This window comes from Lampetra planeri, chromosome 3 (assembly GCF_965212315.1).
Source record: "Lampetra planeri chromosome 3, kcLamPlan1.2.h2, whole genome shotgun sequence".
Lineage (NCBI taxonomy): Eukaryota > Metazoa > Chordata > Hyperoartia > Petromyzontiformes > Petromyzontidae > Lampetra > Lampetra planeri.
Genome location: NC_136109.1, coordinates 14,985,344 through 15,006,032, shown reverse-complemented (window position 1 = coordinate 15,006,032; position 20,689 = coordinate 14,985,344). Strand labels below are relative to the sequence as shown.

The 20,689-nt window shown below is 39.7% G+C and overlaps 1 protein-coding gene across 7 annotated transcripts in view; it reads right to left on the bottom strand.

Moving 5' to 3' along the window:
* LOC144738579 (uncharacterized) overlaps positions 1-8,641 on the bottom strand; it is a 60,296-nt gene extending 51,655 nt beyond the window's left edge. For all 7 annotated transcript variants that reach the window (XR_013589288.1, XR_013589286.1, XR_013589287.1 and 4 more), the window contains exons 1-6: positions 8,529-8,641; positions 6,169-6,468; positions 4,799-5,083; positions 4,472-4,531; positions 2,602-2,708; positions 1,056-1,194 (exon numbers count right to left, since the gene is read on the bottom strand). Coding sequence is in view for 4 of the 7 variants with exons in the window: in XM_078621614.1 (XP_078477740.1) it covers positions 1,056-1,194; positions 2,602-2,708; positions 4,472-4,531; positions 4,799-5,083; positions 6,169-6,468; positions 8,529-8,592 (955 nt within the window). In the remaining 3 variants the exon portion in view is untranslated. The remainder of the gene's footprint in view (positions 1-1,055; positions 1,195-2,601; positions 2,709-4,471; positions 4,532-4,798; positions 5,084-6,168; positions 6,469-8,528) is intronic.
* Between the last annotated feature and the right edge of the window lie 12,048 nt (positions 8,642-20,689).

Here is a 20,689-nt window from a genome sequence, read left to right as displayed (position 1 = left end):
TTGAGGAACTCCATTGGTTTGCCAAAAAAAATGTGCTTATTATATGTTTGTGTAGAAATCAATTGCAAAATACATTAATGTGTTCATTGCTTTAGCACTGAGAAAACAATTGCAAACTAAATATGCAAAGAGAGGTGATCTTCACTCCTGGGAACGGTTTTGCCCTCTTTACTCGTTGTCCCCATGCAACATTCGAGGTTTCAAGAGCAGCCTTTAGCCTTTCATAGCTGACTTTTGTAGAGGAAATTACTCGTACTGTAGAGACGCAGCTGGCATGTAGAGAGCCTTACTAAAAATGTAGATGCTTACTAGTAATGTGATTAACCTGACTAGTCATGTAAATATGCTGACGAATATTCTGGAAAGTGTTGCTAGTGTAGTCTTAATAGTAACGTGGAGAGCCTGACTAGTAATACGCCTTAATGATAATGTAATGAGGTTTACGAGTAACGAAGTAAACTGGACTAGTGATATAAATAACCTTACTAATATTAAATTTCGATTTAAAGCTTTCGTGACTGCAGGGATTCATCTTCTTGGTTCTTTCGGTAAAGTCACGTAGAAGGGAAGTAATAAAATAATATGTTTTTTATTATTTTATTACTTCCCTTCTACGTGACTTTACCGAAAGAACCAAGAAGACTTACTAATATTGTGATAAGTGTTACCAGTAAAATCTTATTATGAATGAGGAGAGCGTTAAATATAAGGTAGTACACATTACTAGTAATGTAATGAGTCCTACTTTCATGTTGTAAACCTACATGTAAAATAACGAGTGGTTATAATTGTACTGTAAAGTCTGACTAGTAATCTGGAGACCCTTACACGTCATGTATTATGCCTTATTAGGCGGAATACATTGCCATCTTACTAACAATATTGTATTAATAATGGAGTCAGCCTGAGTAGTAATGTAAAAATCCTTACTACGGATGTAGTAAGCCTGACCAATAATGAAAAGGACCTTGCTAGCATGGTAATATAGATTTAACAAAGCTTAAGAGAGGCTCGCTATAATTGTCGAATGTTTGTAGCATTGTAGAGAGCATTACCTGTGAACGTGGAGTCCGAGTAATCAGCTTCAGGTCGAGTTTCGGATGGACCGATGGCGCAGAAATTATCTGTTTGAATTTGTCCCGAATTCGAGACATTGTTTACATTGTTCGAGGCCGAGTCTGACGTGTTGCTCCTCTGTTGAAGATAAACGCATACGTATACATATATTGGGCCCCGTTCAAACCTTTCCAAGACACCAAAAACGATTCCGGTTTGGCAATTTGCCCGAGACATCAGCAATTTAAAGTCAAATAGCGTGGCAATACACACACTCGCCAGCATTTCAATCTGGCCCCACATGCGTTACATTCAGGAGGCCTGATTTCGCGTGTTGGTAAACGTTCCATTTTCGTCAATTATTTTTGGGAAACGTTCGGATGCCTCCATTAACCAACAGTTTGGGAAATTTCCAATGGGATGCGCAATAGCCGTATGCTCAAGATGCGCATCCTAATGGGCACGAGAGTCGTGTATCACAGCAATCATTGCCGGCGACCATCACCAGCACGCATTAACTGTGAACGACGGTGACAACTTGGCGGTCAATTGAATGGAAAGTTCTCTCGAAACCAATCAATGGAGACTTTGTTGCAATGTGTGTTCAAGTTAGAATTAAAATGGGCTTTAGGTTCAACTATACTATTGTCCAGGAAGAAGCAAAATATATATATATAATATTAACTTAACAATCGATGAACATCATTGGAACCGCATTTGCCAGTAAAAAATATGATAATTGGTTTTTTACCCTTCTATCTGGCAACAAAACTGACACCTTTTTTACAAGGAGCCATGTTTGCATAGACCACAATACCTGCAGTCATAATGCAAACAAAAAACACAACTCTGATAATGTATGCACTGTCCTTGAAGTTGATTGGTTCACACCCGAGACAGCTTTCCTTAGAGCCTAGTCTCACATGGGTTGGACTAGATGACGCCGAAAGGCGTGACTCCTTGTAAAAAAGGTGTCAGTTTTGTTGCCAGATAGAAGGGTAAAAAACCAATTATCAAACAATGAACATGTTTTAATGGCTCTGTCAAAATAAATTCAATAACGCAATGTATCCTGACTTTTGGGCTACCTTGTACAGTGAACTCTCGATTATCCATTGGTAGTAGTTTACACGTGCACTGGATACAATAATTATTAGCTACTCCTCACTCATTAGGAGTCAGTGACTCAGTGCTCACTACAACCACATCTGAGATGAAACCTTAAACAATAAAACAAATGACTCATTCTATGCCTTCATTCCAATTTAACATAGGTAAACAATTAAAACAGATATTCTAAACTAATTTACATATTTGGCATTATACTTTTTATATTCGGGCCAGAACTTACCATGATTACCACGGATAATAGAGAGTTGAACGTAACAAAAAACATGATGATGAAAAATAAGAATAGGTTTTACCCTTTAAAAAAATTTCCAGTCATTACGAGTGCTCCTAAAATATTATTTTACTCTTATAGGGCTAACCGTGTGAGTGAGCTGTGTATGTGTGAATGTATGTATGCATGCATGAGACACATACCCTGATCTTCATTTTCTTCCAAAAATAGTGGACAGCCAAACAAATGATCACTGTGCATAATGTTGTCACCCCAATGTAAACCGCTGGAAGGTTTTCATGAGATGGTTCTGCAAACAAGGATAGATTGTAATTAAAGTTGTGTGCCTGCAAATCTGTGAATGCCATGACCCAAAGATGCGTGGCACAGCTACTCGTACAGCTTTGATACTGCTTTAGAGCCTAATTTACTTGTTGATAAATGTTCCTTGCCAAATGATAAATTATTTATTTTTGTGAAGATCGACAAATATCTTCGCCATCAACTCTGGATGTGTGACTCGAGCCCAATTTATTTGCGCACGAGGAACATCGCACTATGAACCTGGTTAACCGAAGCTTTATTCCTCACCATGGCTGAGATCAGTGGCAAGTGACATCTGAACTCCCCCACCCCACTGTTCACTGACTAGCAGAGGTGTGGACTCGAGTCATGTGACTTGGACTCGAGTCAGACTCGAGTCATGAATTTGATGACTTGCGACTCGACTTGGACTTGCATAACAATGACTTTGTCCCACCTATGAGATGTGGACTCGAGTCATGTGACTTGGACTCGAGTCAGACTCGAGTCATGAATTTGATGACTTGCGACTCGACTTGGACTTGCATAACAATGACTTTGTCCCACCTCTGCTGACTAGCATAGTGAAGTATGGTCAAACAGCCTCTTTAAAGGCATGACATGGAGATGCCGTTATCCAACGGTAGGTTGACAAAGGGTTGGCGATTATTTGATTGTATGTGTAATATATTCAAATATTTCATTTGTCAGTATTTATGCATCTGCACCCTATATCATACCAGATAATACTCACCAATTTAAAGCTTTCCTCGAGACACATTGTTATTTTGTGTTTTAGTATCAAATAAAATGTTATAAGACACTCCAGCCTGCTTTCACTGGCCCGTTTCATGAGTTTGACCTATGCCCACCTTAAATAACTGTCCAATACAAATTCTGTTGTGTTTTTAAAATCGTGTCCCTCCCGAACTTATTTTCTTTTGTTCAGATAATTTGTGTACGTGACTTTTTTGTGTTTCAAATTAATCTGTAACAAAAACTTTACTGCCATTTTAAGTTCTTCAGTAATTTCAAGTAATATATGAACATTAGTTGTAAAAACTAATTCTGCAGAAATTAAGACATCGTAAATAAAATGTTACAAACGATGATGTATTACACAAGGAGATAGAACAAGGAACACATGGATGAGAGAACAAATTAAATTCAGAGACACTGTATTGACTGTTAAGTGGTCTTGGGCAGAACACATTGCAAGAAGGGCTGATGGCTAATGGAGTAAATCAATAACAGTGGCAACCAGAGAAACTATAAACTATTTAAAACGAAACTATTTTTAATTTTACCAGCTAAGGCCGACTGAGCTATAGAGTCCTTTTTCAGAAGCGACCTGGCCACAAATGAGAGCTCAAAGAAGTGGCTTATCATGTGGAAATGTATAGCAATCAAATACTGTAAATGCATGTTTCTAAATGTGGAGGGGGAAACCGGAGAAAAATCCACGCGACCACAGGGAGAACGTGCAAACTCTAAATATACAGGCATCAGGGTCGGGATTGAACACACGTCCTCCTGCATACCCGGCGAGGTAGTTAACATCTCACCACTGTGGCACCCCAGAAGAAGCCACTGTACCCGAGAGGACATCCACCATAGATTTGTTATGATGAGATCAGCTCATGTGTGGGAACAATAAGGATTGTGGCATTTCTGAAACTAGCCTTGCATTAATACACGAGTATATCTTCATGTAGTTTTTGGAAATCATGCATTGATAATTTGTGCACATGTAAATAAAGTAAGGATTACCTTCGGTTGTTGTTGGTCTCGGTGAGATCGGTCCATTTTTTCTTTTGGTGGAAGATTTACCTATCGGATAATAATTTGATAAATTACATCTAAAGGCAGTGCATTAACATTGTCTGAGCAGAGAACCACGGTTCCGTCAAAGGCTACTCAATAACACATGTGTTTCCTGAAAGTGATTGTTTTTCATTGCGAGTCCATAGATCCTCACTCGTGCATGACTGTTTTGTTTGTTGAATACAATTAACGGCCTTCCAGAATTGTTAGAAATCGATGTAACCTGAAGTTATATCATGAGGATCACAATGTAGATTTATTTTAATGCATTACCTTTGATGACGTCGAGCCTCGTTTCATAGAATTCCCCAGGAATGGTCAGCTCACACAGGTAAACACCTGCATCTTTACCATTGACATCATTAATTAACAATGATGTAGTTCTATTTTTCAAATATTTTGTTCTCATACTGTCAATTGAGAGAGGGTAGTATGGTTGTCCTTGTAGAGCAACATGCCAGTTAACACTTCCATTGATTTGTCTTGCAGAATTGGTTTGGCAGGGAATCGAGATGTGTTCCCCAATTCTAGCTTTCATATTTTTGTTCATCTTCACACCTGCAGACAAAAATAAGCACATTTTACCAACAGTGCTTCAATAATCACATTTCTTGGTACCTCAGCCAGTACACATGATAAGCCGAAAACTGTCAGCAATGCCCAATCACTCGTTCCACCCAAACAGTGAGTGGGGCTAACCCTTCATGATGTTGGCCCCACTTATTGCGAATAGGTCCAACCTACTATTGTGCCAACCATGCCCACTTTACAGCCCCATTATTTGCGTATGAATGTATGTTGAACTTCTTGAGCACTGTATGTAGCCAACCATGCGAATTGTGAGGACAGGAAATTTAACAATAGGAGAAAAAAAAATGTTGCAAGCTTTTGGACTTCAAAACAGCCTTTTTGAGACCAGGAAATGTTTAGTGGCCTTACCATTCTCAAAAGCACCATACCTATGCATAACACTTAGCCACTCGTCGAAATTCCACATTCTAGTTATCGCTCAAATATTGTGTAGCTTCAGCACGAGCAAGCGGTGATTTGAATTGGTGAAGCAGGATATAACGGACTGTGGAGTGGATGTGAAGATGGCCCAATTTAGGAATGAGTGTAAAAGTAGGACCCAGAAAGCAACCCCCCCCCCCCAAAATGAGTGAAATGACAGGTACCGTAGTCCATAAGTCCAGACCAGATATCCCACCTGCTGGTACTGCCTGAGGTGGCATCATTTTGGTGGTTCACATTTCTGGCCAACAGCAGTCAATTTTGTGATAACCATTTCGAATTGTGGATCATCAAATATCAAGTATTCCACTCGTATTTACACTAAATAAATCAATTGGTATGATTAAATATTTGCTATCTTTGGTGGTACCAATTTCTTCTGTGGCCCATGCGCTAAATGAAAAGATCCCCTGAACTGGAGTTAATTTGAGTCCAATTCATGGTCCCACTTTCACCGACTAGAACCCTTTGAGATAACGACCATCAATTTGGAAAAACGTAGATTGTAATTATCACAACTTCTTTCAATAAACTTACATAATAATGCAATAATAGAAACATGTATTCGTGTTAATTTTGGTATAGTATGTGCTTTGTTAAAAATGAATGTGTTTGCGTGTTACTTTTCTTACCTTTGATTATGAGAATATCTGTATCAACAAAGAACACTTCAGATTTACATGACCATTGACATCTGTGCAATCTAGAGCCCATCCAGTCAGGATTTTCAATGGTAAGGGAGTGGTTATCATGTTTAATGTATTTATTGACATGCGTTTCTTTGTCACTATAATCGTTAATGTGTTCCCATGTATCTGTAAACACAAACCAAACAATAAAGCTAACTTGGCCCGTGCAGAGTGTCAGGCAATGAAGGAGGATATTTTGGTGTTGTTTTGCTTTGACTTGTTCAGTTTTTCCAGGGATATTGCCTGCAGGGCGTGACAAAACAACCACAACAAGACGATACTCAATGCACATGCATTACACATGAAATGTTACATTTCTGAGAAATACAGTACAGTTTGAAGAAAGGCAAATTTCCCAAAAAATGTACGTTATTTATTTTCTGTTATTAAAGCAATCATTATTTAGTGCCCCTTTATCGATCCACTACTATATGAAGGCCCCCAAATGCATCGTCAGTCATGAGGGGATGTATCACCATTTTTCACCACTCTGGTCAGAGCGGGATAGTTGTGGTCAGGAATCGAACACAGGTGGCTGGGTTCTGAGTGAAATGTGTTAAGCACTGCCCCAGCACTCCTCCCTATGTGTGAGGCAGTGTTGATAATATTATCTGTAATACATTTCTTTTAATCATAAGTTATGCTATCAAGACCATAAGGACGAGCCATTTCGACAAAACCACATCTGATTCTTATTCACTTCAGACTGCATCATCATCATCGTTAGCCATGATCAATCCAAAGCTGGATGAAAGCCTCCCCGACCATTTTACGATCCTGTGATGTGTTAATCCACCGAACACTTGCACACGAGCTGATTTTATCACTCTCCACTGCCTCTGTGGGTGTGCTGTGGAACGCGTTCCATTCCCCGGCTGCCACTCAATCATCACCCTTAACCATTGGTCGTCATTCCTTCTAGCGACATGCCCTGCCCAAACTCACATTTATATTGACAACATTTGTTTGAACACACAATGCCTGTCTGGGTCATTCATCTTTCAGTCTCATCAGTCGAATCAAGCTTGTTAAACAAACACTGCCCGTGTACCAGATGCTACTGTCAAGAAACTGTCCTTGAAGTTGATTGGTCCACACCCGAGACAGCTTTCCGGGGTGTGGACCAATCAACTTCAAGGACAGTGCACATTATCAGAGTTATGTCTTTTGTTTGTATTATGACTGCAGGTATTGCGGTCTATGCAAACATGACTCATTGTAAAAAGGTGTCAGTTTTGTTGCCAGATAGAAGGGTAAAAAACCAATTATCATATTTTTACTGGCAAATGAGGTTCCCATAGTGTACAGCATGTACTGTTGTGGATCATTCTAGGGAATGCAATAAATGTAGTATGTATCTCTAAAAAAATATTCTTCAGTCCATTAGCCAGTTGTCTTTCTAACTCATGTTAATTTGCAATCATCAGCAGTATTTATTGAGACAAAAATCCAAACCAAACTCAGTATTCATGTTGTGACCACCAACACAAACACATATTGTTTTATACGAGGCTGAATGTGTTGATGTGACACACGAGGTTAAAATAAGTCCAGCTTGTATTGTTGGTTAATGCAAGTCCGGAAGGCCAATCGAGTGAGGGACTGAAGCGTTTTTGTTATTTGGAGAAGTGGTTAGAGGTCTATTTATTTTGTTACCCAGAAGGCTCCACAACAGTGCATAATGCGCTTTTTCTTTTTGCTTTGTTTATAACCTTTACTGATGCAACTTTATTTTACCAGCTAAGGCCCACTGAGCTGTATAGCTCTTTTCCAGAAGCGACCTGGCCAGAAATGATAGCCCAACGAAGTGGCTTATCATGTGGACTTTGATCGCAGCCAAATAATCTAGGCGCACGTTTCTAAATGTGAAGGGAAAAACCGGAATACCGGGAGAAAAATCCACGTGACCACGGGGACAAAAATGCCGAATCCAAATATACAAACGTCGGGGTCGGGATCGATCCCACGACCTCCTGTATGCCAGGCGATGTAGTTAATCAGATTTACAATTCAAGTTACGCTGAGTTTATTGCATCGAGGCCCATATATCAATGGCCAGTTTATCAGGCATTAAATACCTCATTCTCTGTTGGCCCAGTGCAGCCCTAGACACCTTTGTACGAGTTCAGTAAGAAAGATTTAATGTGCATAACAAACCGGTGATTGACATGGACAATCGAAATTAATATACTTTAATTTGCAAACAAAAAGTTCAGACCACACAGGGTAAAGAGAGGTCACAATCTCGCCACGCTTCAGACTTGCCCTTAAACGAAGGTGCGCATTAGAAGGGGGCTACGTACTCATGACAGCAGCCCAACCAGCGACGATGCAGGCGACACGGAGCCAAGCAGATGATCCAGCCATGTCCAGCTACACACATCTCACTTCCTTGTGCACCGTTCAGTGTAAAAAAGCCTGTTGTTTGTTTCCTCTTTATTGCTGGTGTGTGGGGAGTTTCCCTTGTGTTTCCGCTGTGGTCCCACCTCCATGTATGTTGAACATGTTAACCTCAACCAAATAGGCTGCCGGAAAATTTAAAAATAAATGTCAGTACGAGCTTAACACCATTGAACGCATGATATTGCCTTGCTGCAGTAGCACAGCTGGAAAATACAGTTTTCTGATGATCTTTTTCACGTGATTGTAATGAAGATCCAGCTCAACGCCTTAACATTGAATTCATTAAGTACGTTGTCATTCCTCAATATCTGTTATATCGAAAGCTCGATTCACGTGGTGGCAATTTTTTCTTATATTTGGCAAACGTGTGCCGATGTCTTCATCACATTCGATGGAGGAAATAACTAAGATTTTACCTATTCATATAGAGTTTTTTTCATGCTTTTGCATAGTTCAAAATTGAGTTGTAAAATCCACAAAAGTCATTGCCCCAAATGAATGAGAAAATATTTTACCCGATTCAACCGTGCAAGAAAATGACGCCGATTAAAAAGCTGATGGGAATTGTGGCTTTGCATGCTTGCCCTGCCGATTGACTGAGCCGACCAATCAGGCTCGATCCATCTCACATACGAACGAACTCACATTCCAAGTCTCGCAGACACACACATCAGAATGTGTGTACAATATTTGAAATGTAAGTAATGGTTCACAAAATCACTTTTGCGGACACGAGAATGTGTGCGCGATTGATTAGTAGCACTAAGCCAAAGGCTGCTTTAAAATCACCATAATCTTTTTCTTCATCATTACAGTAATCTACATTTATATGGGGTTATATAGGAGATAAAAGATAATGCCGCTCGACTGATTTAAAGTACTGTAAGAACTCCACTGCCGAACCAGGGCTGTTCATGAGCACACTGCCCTGGTATGGAAATGCCGCCACTCACTCTGAAATTACTCTATTACTGTACTCATAGAAGGTTGAGGGGTTGGTGTGTTTGATGACTTAAAATTCCCAGGTAAGTGGGGCTGATGGTATGGCCCCACTTCTTAGTGGCACCCTTCAGGTTCAGCAAAAGGATCTCCAACCTATTTTTACCGTATTATCAGCTAACATTAAATGGTTTACAAGTTGGGAACCATCTCTTGATCACACCCTGGGATTGAACAGCCTCCAATTGTATTTGTACCAGATAGAAATTGCTCTGGTGCAGCCATGGAAAGCTTCCAAGACTACGTACTGAAAAAAAAAGTTAAATATTGTGAGGACCAGAGACTGCACCCCAAGGTGATGGCTCTGACTCCTGGCCACGCAGCTTTTCCCAGGCCGGTTTGCCTTCATGACGGACCTGAATTATCTATTTGTTTTCTCATTTGTATTACATAGGCGAAAGCTACTGTGAAAAGTATTACGTTGCTATGATGAGATTGGATTTTGTTCAGCGGCTAGATGGATTGTTGCATCACAATAACATAAGAGATACGTTATTTCATGTTAAATGTTTCAACTCAAAAACCCCTTGCGATGGAACATCTCATTTGAAAGGGTGTTCCGGTCTTTGATGGACACACACATAGCAAACTCGCAATGACACGTACACAAACATTTTAAATCTATAAATACCGTGGTGACAACTTTAGCTGACTTTATTTGAGCAGTGGATAAATGCATGGCTAATGATGATAATGGCAACTCTACTGCAAACAGTACATGAAGGAAGTGTTGTATCTCGCACTGGAATTTGGCGGGAACCCACTGACCACGCAGGCAACTGCTACTTCTGCATGGTGGACCCTTTCAAACGTCGGACTGGCAAGAATGCACCTGCTATCACGTATCCGGATCTTCCTTCATCCATCGCCCCGGTGCCACACTGCCATGAGCTCCCCGTACCCAATCCTCCGGAGAGAGAGCAGCCGTCAATAGAAGAGAGCAGCAAGTCAGAGAGCGAGGAAGACGTTGTAGATCCAGATGACAATTGCATAGGTGGAGATGAGGAGAGAAACCCATACTACCCCAACCGAAAAGACCTCAACGACTTGATCAGAGATCTTGGTCTCACAAAGTCCAATGCTGAGCTTTTGACGTCTAGGCTCAAGCAGTGGAACTTGTTGGATGAAAGTGTGCAAGTCGCAGATCAGAGGAAGCGTCACCAACCTTTTTGCAGCTTCTTCACCCGTCAAGATGAGCTCTGCTTCTGACACAATGTGACCAGTCTGTTCAAAGCAATCGGAATCTCCTGTAACCAGAATGAGTGGCGCCTCTTCATTGACAGCTCATCCAGGAGTCTCAATTACAACAGCATCAAGACCTTTCTGGACGCCTTGAAGTATGATGAGTATGGCTGGGAGATCATCGGAGACTTCAAAATGGTGGCATTCCTAATGGGTCTCCAAGGCGGTTTTACCAAGTTTCCCTGCTATCTTTGCCTTTGGGACAGCAGGGACACCAAGGCGCACTACCACAGGCAGGACTGGCCACAGTAGACCGAGTTCTCTGTGAGGAGGAACAACGCCAAGTGGGAGTCACCACTGCACATCAAATTGGGCCTTATGAAACAATTTGTCAGAGCTGTAGATAATGAGTCGGCAGCCTTCAAGTATCTTCAAGACTTCTTCCCTAAGCTGTCTGAGGCAAAGGTCAAAGCCGGTGTCTTCGTCGGACCACAGATAAAGAAGATCCTGAAATGCAATTAATTCCCCAAGAAGCTCACTAGTAATGAAAAAGCAGCTGGGGACAGCTTTGTCGCAGTGGTTCGTGGCTTCCTGGGCAATCACAAGGTCGAAAACTATGTGGAGCTGGTTGAGACTGGTGAAGAACTACGGCACAATGGGCTGTAGGATGTCCCTCAAAGTCCATATCCTTGATGCTCATCTTGATGAATTCAAGGAAAACATGGGAGCGTACTCGGAGGAGCAAGGCGAGCGCTTCCACCAGGATATACTGGACTTGGAACGCCGCTACCAAGGACAGTATAACGAGACGACATTTGGGGGCTGATTCATGATAAGTGATTTACAGTATAATCGTAAATCTCGAAAAACTACTCACTTCTAAATCTTTTGGAGTCATTTTTTGTATTACTTTAGTATAAATACATGTTAATTTTGGTTCATATGTTGTTTTTTCTGACTTTATGTGAACGAAAAGATACAAATTCGCCCGTTTTATCATTGAAAATAGGTAAGTTTCTAAATATCACTGTCCTGGTCACAAAAGCAAAGTTTGTGGTGAATAATAGCCATCTGCTATATTTTTAAGGCATAAGCAATTACGAAATAACACTTACTACCCAGGAACAAAAATTGAGTTCCATAGTGTAATCAATGCCGAGTCCTCTTTTAATAAAACTGTTTTGCGTGCATTCCTTGCAATGTGCGGTAGGTGGAGCCTTTGCCCAAAGGATAATGCACAAATGCTGGACTGCCGAATTGTTTTCTACCAGCGTTGAATTTTACCAAGTATATCGCCAGATATAGCGATGTTTTGCATTGCCATTGTGACAACATTGTTATACATCGACGAGCTACAAATCTAGCGACGTTCTGGGATGAAGATATTGTGCAAATTTAGCATTCCAGTAAGTCTTAACTGTCATAGTTTAATATGCTCATTACTCGGTGAAGTGTCGTCGAGTGCCATGTTTAATGACTTAACACCGATATGTTTAGCCACGTCTAGAGACTGGGGTTCATTTTGTGGCATTCTGCTGTAAGGAGTCGGTAACACAATGTCGACTGCTTGGCTGGAAATAACCAACATTTCCATGTAATAAATAGTTCACGATACAGTTCTCCTTTTCAACAAAGCTTCAAGATCGGTAGTTTTGCACGTAAAATAACACCAAACATTTCAAATCTTTAAAACATCCTGCCTCAGCAGCTTTTCCCGCTATTTTTTTTTCTCCTGATGACGATTGCTTGTGTTACGATCGAAACTTCGTAGTTTTTTTTTTATTTTCTTTGTACCTATCGACGTGACTTTTACCGAAATACCCAGGAATATCACCAAACAGTTTTGGCTCCTGAGTTAGTTGCTTTGCCTTGCAATTGCCAACGTAAAAAAATAACATGTTTCAAGCACCCTTATTCAGCTGCACTTAATTGCACAAGCTACTCTGCTTAGCATTATTCCATTTGAGTGCATTAAACATGCAGCCTCTGCAGCACTCCCACTGAGTGATTAGAGCGTTTTATTATGAACGAGGTACAATAGTAGCACTTGTTTAATTCAGACCGATGCATACATTTTGACATCAAAGCATTATAAGTGAAATGTTTTGCTGAATCAATGATGGCTAATTGTGCTATAGGCTCGCTGAGTGATGTCTGACTCATTGTGAACTCTGTTAACCGTGGAAATATAAAATTAATACTTCCCGGTGCAGCCATATGTGTACATCCCTTCATTTCATGGGAAATAATACAGTTATGACATACAAATGTGAGAATATAGGTAAAAAGTTAATGATATTGGCTACATTTTCAAAAGGAAATGTTTACACCGTATAATGTAAATATGCACACCCCATTTTTTTCCCGATACCATTGTTTTCATTATGAAAAAACAATTATCACATCATGTATTTTAAATTGTGACACAATTATGTAAGGCAGCGTAATACATTTTGCACAAACTCGGACTACTTACGTACCCATTAAAGCTGTTTAAAAATACGGAATAACAATTGTTGTGTATGCATGTAGGCATGCCCACATTTATGATCACATGTTCTCTGCTTGGATAATGCGGCATGAATGTTAATGGGCTTCCACCAGATACTGCATATCGAAGTACAATAGAATGTTTTACAATATTATGCATGTTTCTATTGCATTTTCTGATGCATTTAAATGTATTAGTAGTATTATACATTTGCACATAGTGTGACCAGTGCATATTGAAAACATTTGTATGTGTGCAGCTTACTGTGAGCTCTGAAATGAAATTACAGTCATAAGCTGTGCACCATCGAAATTAATTACTTGTAATTACGGTAGATGAGACGTACTATTTTAGGTCAACAAAGTATATCCCCTTAAAGAGCTCTAACAAGCTCAGATGAGCAAACAGTTGTGCACCGCATTGTAATGTTTGCAAATTGGAGTCTACACCACTGTGCCCTAAAACAATCATGAACGTCATTGTGGAGAATATAAATAACAATAGATACAAACATGCTCACAGAACCCATCAGCCCCTGTGGCCTTCTGGGAGTGAGTAGTTTTAGCAGTATTGATTCAGTACAAGCAAATTCTAGATCGGTTTAAACATGGCAGTGTCTTAGCAGCAAAGTCAGGTTTGCTTGAATCAATGCATGTGAACTGCCAGGTGTCAAATGCAAGGATCTTTAAGACGTAGGCTTTCGCGAACAAAATAATCCATATTAGTGTGTTTTGGGTTAGATCGCGTAAATATATAAATGTGCCGTTAAAACCCGCCACCACCCGACACAGCCAACTAGTAAGGGTTGTCGCGTAAACTGAACATGCCAATTCGTAGCACAGAAATCTGCTGTTATCAAGATGCTCATTCATCGAGCTAAGAAAGTGTCAGAGGTGAAAGTCTGAGAAGTGAAATTCAACATGTTAAAGATGCGCTGTAAATGAACGGTTGCAATGATGCACAAATCAACATGGCATTGAATACCAAAACCAAATAAAATAACAAGAGCATTTAAACTGCCCAATTAATTAAAACGATCATAATACCGACCGTACATTGCGGGAGTAACTGATAAACTAGCCAAATGTTTGGAAAAACAAAACATCAGAGTCAGATTTGGCATGATACATAAAATACAGAAATTAATACTGGTAGGAACCACCTGGTTCCTCCAGCCCACAGGGGATTATTGTGTCCGTCCGTCGTGAATCCAAAAATGGGAGGGGTCGGGCTGGGTGGAGAGGGGAGGGTGGGGAGGGGCTGGGTGGGGAGGGTGTGGAGGGGTTAGGGTGGGGAGGGTGGGGAGGGGCTGGGTGGGGACGGTGGGCTGGGTGGGGGTGGGTGGGGAGGGGCTGGTCACCCCGTGGTGCCCTTATAAAAGTCAACGTTTAACCTACTCACGCCGGCTTGTGCCCGCCCTCACAGTCGGCCATATTTGCGGAATACACCACGCCGCCATTGACCCTGGCCATTGACTGAGCAACCCAACGTTCCTACCAGCTCCCTCCGCAGGAATGTGTTATCTGGTACAAAAGCTGTATTACCGAAGCTATCAACAGAAGGTGTGTACAAGATTAACTGCACGTGTGGTAAATGTTATGTTGGGCAAACAGGACAAATGATCAGCACGAGAATGAAATAACATCAGAGAAATATTAAATTCTCCCAAATACAACTGTCAGCAGTAGCAGAACACGCGTGCCAATAAGGACACTCAATTGATTTTGATGATGTTGAAGTTTTGTGCAAAACTAGCTACTACTGGCCAAGACTAATTAGCGAATCTATCGAAATTAAAAGAAATCAAAATAACTTTAACCGTTCGGATAGCTACCGCCTTAGTGCTGCGTTGAAGTGAATAATCAAATAATACATTATTTAAATGCATGACAAAAAGGGCAGCATATTTCAATAGGAATTACCGTTGGTAGGGCTATCTTAATACACACAATAGACAGGAAGGACAAGTTCAAAGGGCTCGCATAATGCACATGCATCATGTACGTTGCCTCAGTAATCCCCCCCACACACACCTTGTGCAAGAGTGCAGAAGGATGGTCAACACATCTATGCCTCTATATAAGGAACGAAACAGTAAGACTTCTCCACAAATCTGGTTTCGCCTGATGAAGCTAGTTGTAATTACTGGCGAAACGTCGTACTCAGATTGTAAATGTTGTGGCTTGGCTCTCCAACACACCGGTGTGCTGTACTAGTGATGAATTGGCACGTTCTGTTTACGTGACAACCCTTACTAGTTGGCTGTGTCGGGTGGTGGCGGGTTTTAACGACACATTTATATATTTACGCGATCTAACCCAAAAAACACTATTATGCAAGGCTCTTAAAAATGGGTCCTAAATAGATAAGCAGACACTATGTCTCATTTACGTTTATTTCTTTTCACGTAAAAATGTAGAACAAAATATTGTTTTAAATGTATAATAAATAGTTTATAAGTGTATTATGTGGAGACAGATATATGAACGGGAATATAGTCTTCATATACAATTTTTGCTCTATGAAAATAAAGATACACAACGTTAAGGTATGTAATTAAAAGAGAGGGAAATTAATTTACAGGTACCTTTTAGAATATTTAATTAATGTCTTGTTGTTGTGACTGATGGCAATAGAATAGGAAAGCTGTCATCTAGAAGTGGATAAACAATGTATGATAATGATTTTGTTTCATGTGTATTGTTATAATTTTGTGATATAATTGCCATGTTGACTGAATTTAATTCGCAGTTTCATCTCAATGAGCACTCGGAAAGAATGGATGCCTGCTGTGAAATACAACTCTTGGCTGTAAAATCTAAATTTAAACTGTAGATTGCACAATTGCTGAACAATTTCATATGTATCGTCATGTTTCCATGTGGAATATAAATATTGAATGTTTTATCCCAACAACTGCAAATGTTATTGGTCATTGCCATCATGCCCGCCTTTTGTACTGCACGTATAACAATGAGAGAACGTGCCAATTATATTAAGCACTTGTATGACTCAGACTTCATGGCCGCTGTGCATGGTGAAAATTTACCGTCCAATAATCCAAAAAGCAGCGCTATTATTGGACCGTGCCCTGACTATGAAAGTATACGTATCCAATTAAAGTTACGTTTTTCTATTACAACTATTAAACACAGATGATAACGGGTGTTTTTTTCGACTACGGTCTTTTAAACTTTGTGGACCCAGTTATTTAACGTGCACACTTGTGCACCTGGTTACCGTTCACTGCTCACAGTATGTGAATTCTGGTTCGTGTAAAATGGCCCCAATAGTAATGCTGTGTTATATTTGCTCGCCAATCTTTGTGGACTATAGGTTGTGATGTTAATATATGGGGGGTGGCCCAGTGGCTCAGAACTAATGATCTTGTCTAATGTGAGCCATCACCAATGTATGTTGAACTTCTTTCGCACCGTATGTAGCCAACCGTGCTAATCGGAGGTGGAAATATACATCACTGGTGTTGGCCATGAGCGGGACTCCAACTTGAGTCATGCCGTAAGGTGGGTCATGGTCAATGAAATCCTGGGTTCAAATCTGGGAAATCATGACTATTAAACTACTTTTTCAAGTGCAATGGTCTGATCGCCTCAGATTGCTTACTACTGCTGAAGGGCAAAGGAATGTCGTTAGTAGATCCCTTAGCTCAGTATGTCTAGGTAATAATTGTACGAAATTTGTTTAACAATTGTTGACCAAGGTGATCCTTGCAAGAGACCTGTTGTCTCAATGGATTCTCAACTCGTGAAATTTGAAATCAATCAATCTCGATGTATTATTCCACTTTATGTGGTCTATTGCATCTATTAATGCTACATTTATAACTACAATTCCACAGCTATCATTATTTATTGTTGCAAATATGCATGGATAATAGTAATGTAAAATCACATCATCCCAAATAGGAGTAATTCTGCATATCTGAGTTTGTATTTATTCCAGACTATTTGTGTATTATTTGTAGAAGTCCTATTCAGGGGAAATTGGCGTTGTCATTCTGCACACTGCATAATTAATGCAGAATTATGAATATTGTCCACATTCTGATATCAAGCTGCAGGTTGCAAGATGTAGGCTGAAGACCACATAACACTTTCGTCTAAAGGATTTTTGGTGCTTTATTAAAATACATCGTGAAAATGTATCTTTAAATTTAGTGTGTGCCATGTCTTGGCTCAAAATATTAAAAATATTTAAGGGGTTACTTGCCTGAGCACAAATACAAGGCCTGTTTCCTCTGGAGCTGCACCATCAATTCCATTCAGGATAATTTCATATCAGAATTTTGTGTTGAAAAAAAAGATCCACATCAGATACAAATTATTGGCTTGATAGGGGCTCGCTTTAACCAGGGGAAACCCTGAGAGCTAAAACAGGTCAATATTCGGTTCTCCCTGGCCAATAGACACCCTGTCGGAGGCAGTGTTCACCCACCTTGCCGTCATCTACAGACTGTGGGGTCCAACTATTGCAGCGATGGTTCCCGTGTGTTTGGGGAGTGAGGCGGTTGTTACCATATCTGCAGAGCGGGTGGTAATTGTGGGGTGTGATGCAAGTGAGCTGCTGAACAATCAACAGAAGTTTCGATTTAAAGCTTTCGTGACTGCAGGGATTCATCTTCTTGGTTCTTTCGGTAAAGTCACAACTTTACCGAAAGAACCAAGAAGATGACTCAACAGAAGCATGAGAAGCCACTTGCATGTATGTATGTTGAACTTTTTTCGCACTGTACGCATCCCACCGTGCTAATGAGAGGTGTGGGGGAAGGACAACACACTAAACACAAAAGGCAGTTCTAAAAAAATAGTTTTCAATCTAGATTTAAAAGTGCATTGCTGCAGTGGCTACCTAATATCGGAACGAAGAGCGTTCCAGATGGCCGCAGAAGCGGATTTGAAAGTGCGCAATGCAGTGACCGCCTTTGTTCAATGGCCAGCCAAAAGCCGGTGTTCTTTACCTCTCGTGTGTCCCAGGGGAGAAACCATGCATATGGGTAAGACTACGATGAGAAAGTGGAGTGACGATGCTGTTTATGATGATAGTGATGATGGTTCTTCATCATATCCGTTGCTGCAGTGTTACGCTTTCTGGTACGGTTAAGCAGGTTCCATGTTGTGGAAGCATTCCTGTCAAATTATGGTGGAGCAGAATACGTTATGACTCGCACTGAATGCATAATCACCATGCCCATTCCACAATCACTTATTTAACCACTCAATCGCCTCCACAGTAGCACTACCCACTTTTGAGCAATTCACTTTGTTTACCAAGGAAAATTGCATAATGCAACACACCAGCAGTGAACAGGGCCCTATAAGAATTCCCAAAAATGTAATCACGACAACTGTTAACAAAATCGACCACTATTCCATGAAAAAAGGTCAGAATGATGGGCAAAAACGCATATACATGGTACCATTTACCTGGATTGGCCCATGAATAATTACTGAATAGCATGATGTCCAACATTTCTCTCCATATGCTGGGATCTTCTTCAGGAACTAATTTTTTCAATGTTTTTAAGTTGTACATCTTGCGGAGCAATACACCCAAAAAATACAGCATGAACAAAAACACACATGGCGACAACATTCTACGGCATAATGATGTAGCGAATCTCCTGTAGTAACACTCAGACAATGGCGAAAATATCCACATTTCCATGACAGGTGTAAGTCTCTTGATCTTTTATACATTATACGTTTATCTTGCCACTTGTCCAAAACTGCGTCGTAGTTAGAGGGTCTGCCCACTCGATCCTGCGTGGCTACATGCCTGGGTACACTGATTTTTAAAAATAATCCCAGTTAATCGGCCCCATTATCACATTTGAAATGATTACACGTTTTTTTTTTATTCTTTGCTGCTGAAAATACTTTAGTACTGTAAATTAAAGTGTTTTCTTCACCAAAAATATAACCCAGGAGTATTGTGAACTCAATAGGAAGCATTCAACCAATAACACTATAATCACAAGGCTCCACTGGGGCTATACTTAACGGAATATTTGACTACATCTGTCGTAGAATGAGAATGTTTTTTACATTAGAAATTTATCATTTCTGTTACCATAAAAAATACAATCATCCCTTCTAGCTTATCATGAATTTGAACAACTAGCCAATCAGGTTATAACCCAATCATGATCTGGCCGATCATTCAATGTTATCTGATTTTCTTTGACTTGAAACAGTTAGGATCCAATGCTCAATAGATCATGTATTTTTATTGTATATAGTTATAATTTTTTTTATTATTGCACCTTCTACTGTTAAAATACAATAATAATACTGAGAATATATCAATTAAAACACAAATTTGGTATTTGGCCTCATTTATTAAAGCTCCTGTGTTACATACTTAACGGTGTATTTTTCTCATACATCAATCCAGCCATGTACATATAAGTAATTGACTTGTGACAAATGAGTTATATGTCAGGTGATTATTTTGAATTAACTTTATTGCCACTCCAACGATGGCCGGAACGTCATTCCAGGCTTTGCTTCTGAAGCCCTCTTCACCACAATATGAAATTATTAAATTAATGATGCTCTGCTGTTTTTTTTGTTAACTACTGCATGTAGAAGCATTATACTGTGGCTATAATTCCTTTTTTTAATGAGCCAGATTGCTCTTCCTAAAACGCATAGCATGAACATGAAAACTATGATATACATATCTTTCTAAAAACAAAGTATTTATGTTTAATATATGTTTTGATTTAAAGCTTTCGTGACTGCAGGGATTCATATTCTTGGTTCTTTCGGTAAAGTCACGTAGAAGGAAAATAATAAAATAATACAAATATTTAAAAAATGTAATTTTCATTTCATTTTTTTGTTTTATATTTTTCTTTTTTAATATATGTGTTTATAAATATTCTGGTTCGTGTAAAATGTACTGTCATGTTAGCATAAAATAATGCTCATGATGTCTAATCTCATGAGGTCGTTTCACTGCAAGGGTTACGTTCAGAGAGAGTCTGTCATTGTGGTCCATAAATCAAATCACGAATACGTCAGCAAAGGAAATTTCTGTGCAGTCGCTGGGGACGAGATAAAGGGAAAGTGAAAGGCAATGCAAGCACTATACATTCGGCAGATGGAAGGAAATATTAAAGTACTGTATTGTAATAGGGCCTTACCAAAAATTGACTTATTGACAGAATAGATTTATTTTAATTTTCATTTCAAGTAAAAACAAATATTCTCTCACAATATTTAAAGCATAGTAAATTAATACAAACATAGCATTTAAGTAATAAACACAATTGAGAATTTTGACTTAAAACTTTCATGACTGCAGCAATTAATATTCTATGGTTCTTCCGGTAAAGTCACGTAGATAGAAGCATAAAAATAAAGT